At 45.4% G+C, this 12,782-nt stretch overlaps 1 protein-coding gene across 1 annotated transcript in view; it reads left to right on the top strand.

Annotated features, from left to right (window-relative positions):
* The window catches only part of eys (eyes shut homolog), a 101,077-nt gene that overhangs the window by 44,092 nt on the left and 44,203 nt on the right, over positions 1–12,782 (top strand). The window contains exons 25-32 of the mRNA XM_057047223.1: positions 175–271; positions 1,475–1,582; positions 2,661–2,806; positions 8,457–8,628; positions 8,753–8,831; positions 9,154–9,353; positions 11,446–11,570; positions 12,084–12,208. Of these exons, the coding sequence (XP_056903203.1) occupies positions 175–271; positions 1,475–1,582; positions 2,661–2,806; positions 8,457–8,628; positions 8,753–8,831; positions 9,154–9,353; positions 11,446–11,570; positions 12,084–12,208 (1,052 nt within the window). The remainder of the gene's footprint in view (positions 1–174; positions 272–1,474; positions 1,583–2,660; positions 2,807–8,456; positions 8,629–8,752; positions 8,832–9,153; positions 9,354–11,445; positions 11,571–12,083; positions 12,209–12,782) is intronic.

The following is a 12,782-nucleotide window of genomic DNA, read 5'->3' on the forward strand; positions in this document are numbered from 1 at the left end:
TTACACGCTCTCAGAGGGGAAACGGCGAGGACGGAGACGAAAGAGGAGGCATGCTGCAGGGGCCACGGGCTCTATTAAAACGGCGTTGCCCGGGACTTTTGTTATCATCCGCCCTGGTGTTTTCAGGACGTACTGGAGCCTGACGGCCCGTCGCTTTCCTCATCTGTCTTTCAGGCTTTGAAGGAAGCCGGTGTGAGACCGACACCGATGAATGCGCGTCAGATCCCTGTCAGAACCAAGGCCAGTGTGTGGACCAGGTCAACAGTTACAGGTAAAGTCGGTCAGCCCGAACCAGCTTCCACAACAGTTTTATAACACACACACACACACACACACACACACACACACACACACGCGCGCACAAATAAAAAATGTTCAACCATATTTTGATCACTACTAATTTGATCTACAACACTCAAACTGGGACTCAGTCAGGAGATCATTAACTAGCATGAATTCCTTCAGTACCTGCATTGCGTTTGCACAGTGGAGCATTAGTTAGTTAGTTGGTTGGTTGGTTGGTTAGTTAGTTAACCCTTTCCACTCCGGCCATCAAGACACACAAATTAAATAAAGAGTTGCATCACCTTAAGAAGGTGTACCTGCATGTAGCCTTGTGCCCGGGACATGTAGGGACTCCGGAAAATTGCCTCTGTCTCAAATAAACGCCTGAGTAAAGTGGAAAGAAACAAAGAAGAGATGCTAAGGTTTGTTTTTTAAATCCCTGTTTCCTCCAGTTTGAATGAGCATTAGACCATTCTTACCCCAGGCCAACGGCACCGACCCCCCCGTGACTAAAAATGTTCCAAACTTGATAGAGTAAGAATACCAACAGCTGGGTGTTGTCCTTGGAATGTTTGCTATGATTAGATTTAATAGATTCTTCTCTGCCGCAGGACTACAAACATGACTGGATTTGAACGGTGCAATTTATTTAATTCCTCCTGTCCCACATTTTGAATGCCACCTATTAAGTAGAGAATTATTTTAAACATCATTTCCACTGAAAAAATACTTTTCTTCTTGTTTTGTGAAGGTTAGGGCCTAAGCTTGAAGAAACTAATAAGCACCATTGTCCTCTATTATCTTTTCTTAATGGATGATCATCAGACGTGTTTCCCTATGAAGATATATGTCCTCTTTAGTGATAATGAACCTTCCACAATTAACACAAATGCTGGCTGGTGATGACACTGCAGGCTTTTCTTGCCTGTGCTGCAATCTTCATTACATCAGACATTTTTCCCCATTTTTAAAAAAAACTAATTAGTGTATTTCTGTGTGTGTCGACAAGCACTTGGATTTATCGATGTTCTGTTTCATTTAAAAGCATCCATCTGTGTAATTGATATCAATATAAGTACACAACATTGTTTTTTCTTTCTTCTCTGATTTCTTTTGTCTTCTGTCCTCAGTAGGGATTTTCGTTTTTTTTTTAAAAAACACCTTCAATATTAACGATTGTCCTTAACAGCTGCGATTGTCAGACGGGATTTTCAGGCCGACGCTGTGAGGAGGACATCGATGAGTGTGCGTCGAGTCCTTGCCACAACGCCGCTGTCTGTCAAGACCTCACCAATAAGTAAGAACTCTTCGTGCTAATTCAATCTGCGCTTGATTTCATGTGTATGTCGATGACGGCGGATCCTTTCCCTGAACGGAAATCGTCGCCACCTACCCCATAACGATGCAGGCGAGGCTGCAGTAGCTCCTCAAAAAGCGCTCTGGTTTTATATAAGGAGTCCTGTCTTTATCCTTGACACACATAAGCTGCTGTTCTGAAGACAGAGCGAATTCAGCAGGAACACATCATGTATCTAGATTGGGCTTTACTCCACTGGTGCTTCTCTCTGCTGTGCTTAATGGGAGCCCCGGGGCTTCCAGGCTTAGTTGGACAGATGGGTAGAGGAGTCCCAGGGCCAATTTGAGTCCTAAATGGTTTGTCTTCAGTTCGCCTCCCGTCATGATTTGGCTCCCATGTGACCCGGCCCTGCTCAGAGCGGTCTGCCTGATTGCACAGTCCGGGGAGTTCACATCAGGTGTGTTTTAACCCCGGAACTCACCGCAAACACAGCACGCGCCGCTATCTTAATCTCCCTGACCCGACAAGATGAACAAGCGCATCTGCACGGCGCCTCTTGTCCTGTGTGCCTTTGGCTGCCTCCTGTTTGTCTTCCCTTAAAAGAAAAGGCGTTGATTAGAGGGCGCCAGTCTCTCCCGCCAGCCCGTCCTCTTTTACATGATGAGGGAATATTATTATGGATGATGTCATTTAGTCGATTATAAAGATTCCAAATAACACAGCTGATTTATGGGTAAGTGTAATGAATGAGAATATGATCAAAAGACCTGGAGCACAGAGGTGCCTAATGATATATTTTTCTTGTTATCTCGCTCACAAGCGGGATGCCGAACCAGGCAAATTGGACTCCACCGCAGAGCAGCAGAGGGATTTGGATTGAGTAAGGAGTCTTATTGGACAGGTTAAGCCCTTCCCTTCGGCGCCTTCGAACAGGGTGCAAATGAAGTTACACAGGAGCGCCGCATTATTAATTTTGAGCTGTCAGATTCGTAGTTTTTAATGGATTTCATCCGCGTTGTCATCTGGCTCTTCCGTACTGTCACTTCCTTCTGATCGAGTGTTGTCACACCTTCCCCAGGTTCCGATGTGTGTGCCCCCCAGGGTACTTTGGGACACTGTGTGACCTGGACGTGAATGAGTGCGAGGACTCACCTTGCCTGAACGAGGGTATCTGTATCAACACACGCGGCGGCTTCGAATGCGTCTGTCGCCCCGGATACTCAGGTAGGTCTTTTTTCCCCTCCAGTGACGTGAAGATCGATACCAGAGCCTCAGAAAGCTTATCGTGGCCCGGTGGCTGTATGTTACCGAGGCAACTCTGATGCAGATCTGGCTCTGGGTAAAAAAATAAATAAATGAATGAAAGCGCCGCCTCACAATGGTCGGCTTTTAATTAGCTCGTCTGCCTCTGGAAGATACCGGGCTGGCTTTTCAGTGAGGCTAACAAGAGACAAATTCATGTCACTTGTTTAATCGGATGAAAACATCTGAGGGAACGTTAGCTTGCTTTATTGGGTTTCACCGGGCTCTTTAGAACTCTGTTGTTCGACTCCGGTCCATTTGTCTTATTTTCCGCTCACACAGATCAAGCTATTTTAGCGCCGGCATGTGTACGTACGTGTGCACAGCCCTAATGCCGATTCCTGTCAGGCAGCGGGAAGATTAATTTCATTTGTCTTCCACACTGTATCATCAATTTATCCTTTCCCAGTTGAGGAAGTGGTGGGTGTCCCCGAGGCATTGCTACTCTGGAGAGCCGAACCTGACACACGTGGCCCAATTCCCACAGAAGCAGCTTTTATTATTAGGCCTGTGCGCAGGCAACACACTAGTCATTACTTTTTCTGTTGCTCTAAGCTCATCTGGCTTTCCCAAGAGAGTCAGCGGGGAGAGGATGGATTCAGTTCGGATCGGCTCAAACCAAGGTGGAGTCCAACGAAATATTTGCTCCAGTAACACAAGTAAAAACATGTTCTCAGGTAGAGCTCCAGTCGCATGGTGCTGTGGCAGTCTGTGGCTAAATTTGCTTTGAGTTATTGGACCTCTGTGGTCCAATGTGTCATGTTTCCCATCTCACCCATCCTTTAATTCCCCGTGTCACTCGACGGGATCATCATATTATTCTCTGCTTCCAACAGAGAAGGGGGGTGGTTGATATAGTTATTTAGCACATCCAGGATGCCAACTTTCATTGTGACTGAAGTTGGTGAAGCCGCTTTGTTGCGGTGTTGGAGCGGCGCTCTTCAACGATCTGATCAGCCAATAATGAATTAGAACTGAATATTCTGGCCAGTGTTAGCAAGTTATTTCCTAATTTCTGCCTCCTCCTATCCAGAAAATGCATTATTTTTTTCTACTAATGTATGACTGGGTTGGACATCTTTTCCCAGAACACTGGTGCTGTCGAACACTCTTAAAAAAACACATTTTCTTTCAATAATGGAGAGACGGGACGAAGGGTGAACCTTTCTTTTTCATTTACAACTTCGGTGCCAGCGGCTCTGAAGAGGCACAAAAGAGGCCAAGTCAGATATTTTCTCAAATCACATCACTATTAAATATACCGTAAGTATGTGCTAAAACCATCCCAAAAGAGGCCTGAAAGGGAGGAAAATGGAGGCACATCATTTCTCTTCCATCACAAAGTCGCATTATAAAGTCACATTTCTATTTGCTTTGTGACGAAGCCTCACTTTAATACTCCATGATGTCCTCGTGGATAATTCAGGTTTGTCAGTGCGGCTCGAGGTGACATTAACGAAGGCATGGACATGGCGTTCTTCTGGCGATTTGTGGCGAAATGTGGCTCGGCGGCGATGAAGCAGGAGACGTCTTATCTTTGTGTGCGCCAGTCGAGAAGCTGGAGCATCCAGGTTGTGACACGCCTGAAATCGATCGCGCCGGAATCATGTGGGAATCGGATTCGCTCCTCAACAACATTTTTTCTCGCTGCTCTCAGGACCTCCTCACGCAGATGGAGGAGGTGAAGATTAAACTTTATCCGTCAGTTGTGAGGTAGCCACAGGCCGATATTTGACACTGAAGGGGTGCAGAAAAGTAATCAATATTACATCCAACTGTGTAAAAGTACTGACAGCTGCTGTTTGATCAATTTAAGGGGTTTCTTCTAAAAGGCTCCTGAACCCCGATCATCCGCACGGCCGTTTCACTCTGCACCACAGTCAGAAGTCATTACAGGGACATGATTAATGGCCCATCTTTATATAAATCATGGTGTAAGCATACTTTTCTTCACCTTCTCTTCTCTCTTCTTCACCCGTGGTTAAGGACGGCGTTCCCCTGTGTGACACGACCGCGGCCGTTCCCTCGGTCAGCATTTTGGGCGGCGCCGATGTTCCGGCCGTGGCAGCATTGTCTGCTCTGTCACCTGCCGCTGCGCAAAGCTGATAAATAACGCTGAGACTGGGCCGAGCGCGGCTGTTCGGCTGGAGCGACGCTCCTTTACGGCACGAAGGATCACCTGTGGCAACTTCTTGAGTAAATTTTCTCATTCTAACAGTTGAAGGCTGCGACACTTGAACGATGACGACGGGAAACAAACGTTGGACCGAGACGATGGACACATCATTGCACAGTAGCAGCGGGCACCTCCACAGGCCTCCAGGTTCAGGAGCAGATTAGTTTCATCTGCAGAGTGTCCTCTCTCTAGTATTACTAGTAAATCTGCCACCATAATTGCGGTCCGCCAAGGTGCAAGCCACTTTATGGCTCTTTTATAGGATGGAAGGGAAGATGACCCCGTGAGTGGTTTATTTTATGCTATGCAGAGAATGATGATTAATTAAGAACCTAAGTGCAACTCCTTTGAACCATATGTCTGATGCTACATCCATTTTTCTGCAGTTAAACCTGCCACGGTGGGTTGGGACACACCCTAAAAGAACACACGCCGCAGACGGTGACCTTGGTTGTTAAAAAAGGAGGGGGGGCTTGGAATTTTTGTCTGCATAGGTTGCGTCTCTATAATTTAAATGTGATCCCAGATAAAGAGGAGCATATGGACAACATGAAAAGAAAAGATGTACCATAAAAAGGAGCGTGGGGCCTGAATTAGACTGTATTTTACCCACAGGGCTTTTATCAACATAACCTTTCTATTAATTGGGATTATTATTGTTGATCTTTGCCACCAGGAGCCAGGAAATACGTAATTTTAAATAATAAGGATTTGGTTTTAATTCAAGGCAGTTTAATAGGAGAAATGAGATTCAGCCTCTGAAATGGGATCAGTGAGTATACACTAGGACAAATTTATTCTCTTTTATGAAAAAACTTTGACATGTTTACAGAGAGAGATTAAAACAGCCGATTAAGGAGCGAGTCGGCGGAGAATTATTCATCACTTTTGACATTTCTCATTGTTGGATGTCTCGTAGATTTCAGTGAAAAATAATTCAATTCATTCAGTTCTAAGAATCGAAATAAAAAAGAAATCCAACTGTGGAATTAGCGGCATCGTGTTAATTCATTAAATTTTAATTCCCCGGCAAAAGCAGGCCCTTCTCCGAGGCACCGCACTATAATTAAGGCTACTGTAAACAGTCCTCGGCGCGTTTTCCTCGCTTGTCTCTGATTTATTGGAAGGAGGGAGAATATTTTGACAGCTTCTGTTATAGATGACGTTGCCTTCGCAGCTTGAACTCTCTCCTCTCATCGGATTCCTCTGTGATCTCCTCTTTCTCTTTTTTGGGGGGTGGTCCGGATAAATAATAAATATCCAGCAACTTTCTGAATAAAGCTACTTCAGAGGATCTGTGGCGGTGGAGAAAGTACAGTAAAGGTTCCAGGATCTCATAGCTCATGTGGGACAGGCTGTGTGGCGCAGAACCAGAAATGTTGGTTCTGTTTCTTCCGTTCTCTTTGTTTCTCATGATACGCCACTTTTTCTTTCCTTTCCTGCTGGTTTTGATTCCCGTTAATTATTGTCATCTGTGCCTTAATCAAGTTGCACAGTTATCTCTGTGTGTTCACCTCTTTGTTTCTCAGATCGTAACCACGGCGCCCCGCGAGCCTCCATTTTGGAGCAGCGCCTCTCTGACTGTGCGTGCACATGGTGGCTTCTGGCCTCCCGCCTTAAAGTGCAGTCAAAGGTGGCCTCAAGGAAAAGTCTCTCTGTTGGTAGTTTCACTTTGGCACTCTTAGATTCTAATGAGGAGTTCACGGCTACGTGTAAGATGTGTTCAGCGTAATGTTTGGTTTTAACATCTGTCTTGAATGAGTAATATGTGTAAATTTAGTGTCCTCAACGGGTGTGTTTGTGAATCAGGGTAATTTGGACGCATTTGCATACACTAATGCTAAATCCGCACAAATCCATAATTTTAAGACCGTAGCTGTTTTCTTTGTGATTCAAATACGTTTAGCATCAAAAGAACAACAGGAGGAAAATGTTGCACAAAAATGGACGTGATAAATGTCGTGTAGAACAAAACCCTTCCACGGGTGAAGGTAACCAGCAGGTCAAGAAGTCAAAACGATCATTTATGATACTTTCGTCAAAAACCACTCGAGCCCTATTGCCTCCCAGCATGAAGGTTGTGGGTTTGATCCCCAGTCACAACGTTAGCATGCTCGCTCTCCGTGTGTGTGTGTGACCATCTCGCCACCTTGGACAGCTGCGTGTGACCTCGACACTTCAGTTCCCATCAGTTTAGGATTATTTCTTACTATTTACTTCACATCAGACGTTGGGATACCGAGTACATCCCAACGATCGCAGCCTTTTTGGGACGCCACTTGCCTCAAAGGTCTTGTTCCAGGCATGTGAGCCACCGTCTTTCCCGCTTTTCTCCCTTTTCTGATAAAGCCGGTCAAGGTGTGTTTTTGGGCGATGGGAAAAAATAAATAATGATTTAAAGGGACGTCTGGTGACAGCGAAGGACGTCCTCGTGGTCACGGCTGCTGTCAGGCTTTGATCACGGCGCATCAAAGAGAAGACAAAAAGAGAAAAACATGTCCCGTTCTCACGGAGCGGTTTCAATATGCCCCCTGCCGTTCGCAGACGCCACTTTACTCCGTGCAGCCACGCTGGTCGTCCCACCGCCGCGTAAGATTTGACTGACAAGGATTGAAAGAACATGGGTGCAATTCGCTGTCGGGACAGTGGGGACCCGCCATTTTTATGTTTACCTAAAATGGTCCGTGCAAGAATTTACATATCGCATGTGCTCATTTGAATCAAATGTAGCCTAATTTCCATAATTTCCATCACTTCCGACAGGGTCACCCCCACATTCCTGCCGGATGAGAAATGGAGTTTTTATTGGTTTGCTTTCTTTTTTTCTCTTCGATTTTCCTTCCAAAACATGGCAAAGCGCAGCTACGGGTACCTTGGGATGCATTTTCAGATGTGTGTTGCTCATTGTTGGGATTCTGCTGCTGATCGCCACCGTATCTGCTCACGTGCAACATTTTTATTGCTCAGACACATAAAACACATGATAACTTGTCCCTTAACTGGCCTTTAAGCAGCGTGGATAGGAAAATTGCATCATTTATGGATGCAGATTTTATTATACAGTAATATATGCACAGCATGTTTTAGCAAATATCTAATATTTAATATTTTCATCTTTAGAGTTTAACCTTGAAGGAGGCGTTCAGGCTGATTGCATGCACCTGCGGTTCCAATAGCCCGGGTTTCTGTTAATGCTGAATGTACAGCGCCGTCACTGGGGAAGAATGCTCTCTAAAGGGATTCGATCCGATTCATCAAAGGGTATTGACAGAGAAACGGTCCATAGGTGAACCTGGTAGAACTCATCAGAACTCGGTTTGAATGGGCCTTGCGAGGAAACCGCGTTTATGCATCTTTGGCCTGGGCGTCTAAATGACTTATTTCATGGTTTTCTAGGGCCACAGTGCGGCGTCGACATCGACGAGTGCGTATCGGAGCCGTGCCAGAATAGCGGGAAATGCCTGGATGGGATCGATCGCTACCTCTGCCTGTGTCCCGTTGGCTTCGCAGGGCGCCACTGTGAGACCGATGTGGATGAATGCGCGTCGGCGCCCTGTCTTCATGGCAGGTACCGAGCTTTGGGACACGTGTGGCGGCTGAAAGACTAGGATCATCATCATTACGTACTCTAGACTCTAGAGCGTCATAGTTTAAGAGCGTGATGCTTACCTGGTTGATTTGGACCCTTTCAGCTGTGAAGATGGCCTCTTTTCATACTCTTGCCTGTGTGAATCTGGATGGACGGGCAGCAGATGTGAAACAAACATCGACGTGAGTTGAGCCTGATTAAAAAAGCATCTGATTCAGCCTGAATGACCTGAGAAATTCCTAATCTTTGTGTGGCCCTTGTTAGAACTAACTCCTTTGATTTCCCTGCGTGATACGTCAGTGGCACTTCCGCGATCATGTAAACATTGTACACATCCCAATTAAAAGAAATTGTTTGTGCTTAATAATCAAAAGTGCGGTGTTGATAACACACCGACGAGGTCCTTGGGAAGATTTATCCACTGTGATCAAGAAGCAGGATGTTGAAAACAAAAGGGTTCTTCTTTTATGGACCAGTCATCATTTCTCCCATTTTTATTTACAGGATTGTGCTGAAGGTCCCTGTCTGAACGGAGGCACGTGCGTGGACCTCACTGACAAATACGCGTGCTTCTGCAAGGATGGTTACACCGGGAAAACATGCCAGGATGACATAGATGTCTGCAGCACTGCTCCCTCAAATGGCTCACTCTGCTTCAACGGAGCCACCTGCGTTGATGGCGAGGGATCCAACTTCACGTGTCGGTAAGCCGCTCCCCGCTGGAGACGCTCGAGAAGAATTGTGATTCGCTGATCAACACTGATCTGATTGACATTTTTCCAGCTTTGCAGCTCTGCTAATCCAGTAGCTTCAGCTAGCTTCCTCATCAAAGTGCCCACACTATCACTGGGGCACCTTAATGTCTGACCTGCTCAGCCGACATCTGAAAATGACCTAGAACGACACCCCCGCGACCATCTTTAAAGCCTCAAGTCACGTTGTTTTGCTTTAGCATGTCAAACATTCAAAAAAAAGGCGGGAAAAGCTCCCTCCCACATCATTTCCTGCTCGTCCCCAGCTCGCCGTGCTGTCTCATGCGGGCACTCTGTCACTGGTGAATCATTACGTTTTAATTGCTGACACCCCCCCACCAGTGATGAAGTGCATCTGAATGCGGGCTACATGCAGTAAAAGCATGCATGTTTGACACAACCACTCCCCTGATGCCTTACTGTTAATTACATTGTCTAACCTCGTGCGGATGTGCTGCTGCTCAAGTGACATGATTTAATGTGTCCCAGACAACCACAACTACAAATAGGTTGGCGCAGTTACAGCATCCCTGAAACCAACCCCGGTGTGTATGTGTGTGTGTGTGGGTGGGTGGGTGTGTGCAGTAGGAGGCGTTGCACAAACGCACGCACACACACATGTACCTATTCATGCCTGTGACATAAAAAATGATGTACACCTTAATTTTAATCAGTTCTGCCGACAGCGGAATGTCAAGAAAAATGACTTTTTGTATATTTTGACGGGCGTTTTGATGGGCAAACGTGCTCCCACCTGCTATTACATGATTAAGGAAGCGTGGGGAACGCCTATAAACAAAATGAGCATTGAATTTTATTTGTCTCGAGACATTTGGATGAATGAATGAATGTTTGTTTATAAGAGAAACTTGAGGAAGCGGGGTTAATGGGTCTTTATGGGAATAGAAGCTTGTTTGATAATGGTCTCGATAGTGTTGGATCAGCATTACAGCTTGTTCTGCTTGCGCCACGTTTTCTGGTATCAGATATTCCCAAAGGTGCCGAGCGGGTTCGAGGTCTGGTGACTGCGAATTGAAAATCCATGAAAGCCAGCAGACCTTGGACTTCCATGTCCCCAGGTAGCTCTGATACGTGATTAGGCTCGTTGTTATCGCCTAAATGAGCGCTCCTCGTACCAGCATGCCATGTTTGTCTCATTTTTTTATTTTTTTGGTCTGCCAGTGTGCACGGGCCCATCACAGGCACAAATTAGCAACATTGACATTAACACATAAAGACTCGCATCGATTCAGTTGCCCCATCCACAAAACATCCAGGGCACTTAGCCTGCGAGGGCTGCATCGGCAGCTCCATCTATTACCTCCGGTTACAATGCAAGCAGCCTCATTTAAGTGGACAAAAAGGCACGTGTATCAGTGTGCACTTCCACCGTTAGTGGGTATCTAACAACGTCTTAACAAAGCATCAGGACGTAACATGAGCTCCACTATACAGTAGGGCAAGGACAGAGGGTTTGCTAATGCACACGTCTAATAACCTGCAATAATGAGTTCATGAAGTTCAATAACTCCTTAGACTTCTCTGCTTCTTCAGCGTGGTTCTTGAGAAGAAGGTACCATACAAATGTAATATACTGTCTCTCATATCTATAATATTATACATGGAATCTATCATTAAAGTGGAACATTTCTCATCAAAGCATGGCTTTAGCGTAGCTGCTCCTGCTAACACGCACACAAAAATGACGTTTATCATAATGACCGAGCCTTAAAAGCAAATGTTGGAAACGGTCAGCGTATTACAGATGGATTCAATGTTGGATGAACATGAGCTCCTTTGAATTTTATTTCCCGCTTCACTGATTCTTCTGTTGAATCTCTCAGGCTTTGTCTTTTTCTTTCCACCACTCGGAAACAAGAAGGAGCAGCCAAGTGGAAAAAGGAGAGGAAAAAAAAAAGTTGCACTTTTTGATAAATAATGGAAAACAAGATATTCTTCCAGATTCACTCTGCCGGGCCGGCGGGAGGCACGCGACAGTTCCGAGACGGCCACGAGGCGTTTAAAATGTGATGTGTCTCCCCAGCTGTCCGGCGGGCTTCGTGGGGAATTTCTGCGAAGTGGACGTTAACGAATGTTGCTCCGCGCCCTGCCACCACGGTGCCATTTGCCAGGATCTTATTAATAGCTACGTCTGCCACTGCAGGTCTGGTGAGTCACTCGCCCATCCTGTAAAGCTCTTGATATACTTCGAAACCCAGTCAGACGAAGCTTTATTTTATTTTCTTCTCCTCCTCCGGAAGTTATTTTCCATGAATCCTTGACGGCTGAGGAACAAACGCTAACACACAAGCTGTGCTTGTTAGTGCAGAGTGTTTTACCACATCTAAAACCGTGTTCACACTCAAAAAATGTGGATGGGAAGAAGCCACTAAAGGTTAATATAATGCCCACATTATGCCTATTTTTCAAATCTGCCTTATTTTTTTCTTTCTCATGGGAGGAATTTGTAGTCGTACGGTGCAAAAACACGATCCGGCCCGGACTCATTAAAATGGATGTGCCTTACTCCTCTTTAGTGAAAGCTTTTCCTTGTCTTTGTGTGTGCGTGAACCCAAAAAAGAAGCAAATCAATGTTGGAGCAATCTGTTTGATATTCGCTTCAGATGGAAGTTAGAGAGCCCGGGCTCACCGTTGCACTGTGTGGGCTTTTATTCCTGGCAGGTTGGACAGGCTCTCACTGTGAGGATGACATTAATGAGTGCCTTCCACAGCCCTGCAACCAGGGGATGTGTATTCAGAACCATCCAGGCTATGGCTACACCTGTTTCTGTCGCCCTGGATTTGTGGTGAGGCCCCCTACCTTATTACTATTGTTTTTTTTCTTTGAACTTCAGCCGCACGAGTCCTCCCTTATTTTCACAAGTTTCACTGATTTATCCTCACTGTAAGGCGGAGCGTCGTCCTTGTTTCAGGTTAATTATACATTTTATTGAGATTAAAGTCTGTAACAATGGCCAGAATTTGTAGTGAGGATAAAATTCCTGGGTTATAAAGGCACCGCTGGGTCAATTTGCTTCTTTTGTCATAGCAGAAATGCCTCTAAAATGGAGGCTAATTGTAGGTTCTTTAAAGTCAAATTTGAGGGTGGGTTGTTCAGCATTCCGTGCTCTCTTTGGAGACGTTTCTCCTAACATTCTGAATGATTTGATAAGGTTTCGTTAAAAAATACAGAGACTTTGAGGTAAAAAAAACCAAGACTTAATAGATTTTTAAGATTTTATTATTATCTAGAACATGTCCAGGGCTAGTGCATCTAAAAATGGAAACTCCTTCATTTTCTCCAAACAACTGGAGGGTATTGTGCATCTGAGGTGGGTGGGGGTGCTCCAGACTGTCCTCAATTTTCTTCGAACCACGGTC

Source organism: Takifugu flavidus, chromosome 11 (genome assembly GCF_003711565.1).
Source record: "Takifugu flavidus isolate HTHZ2018 chromosome 11, ASM371156v2, whole genome shotgun sequence".
NCBI classification, from domain to species: domain Eukaryota; kingdom Metazoa; phylum Chordata; class Actinopteri; order Tetraodontiformes; family Tetraodontidae; genus Takifugu; species Takifugu flavidus.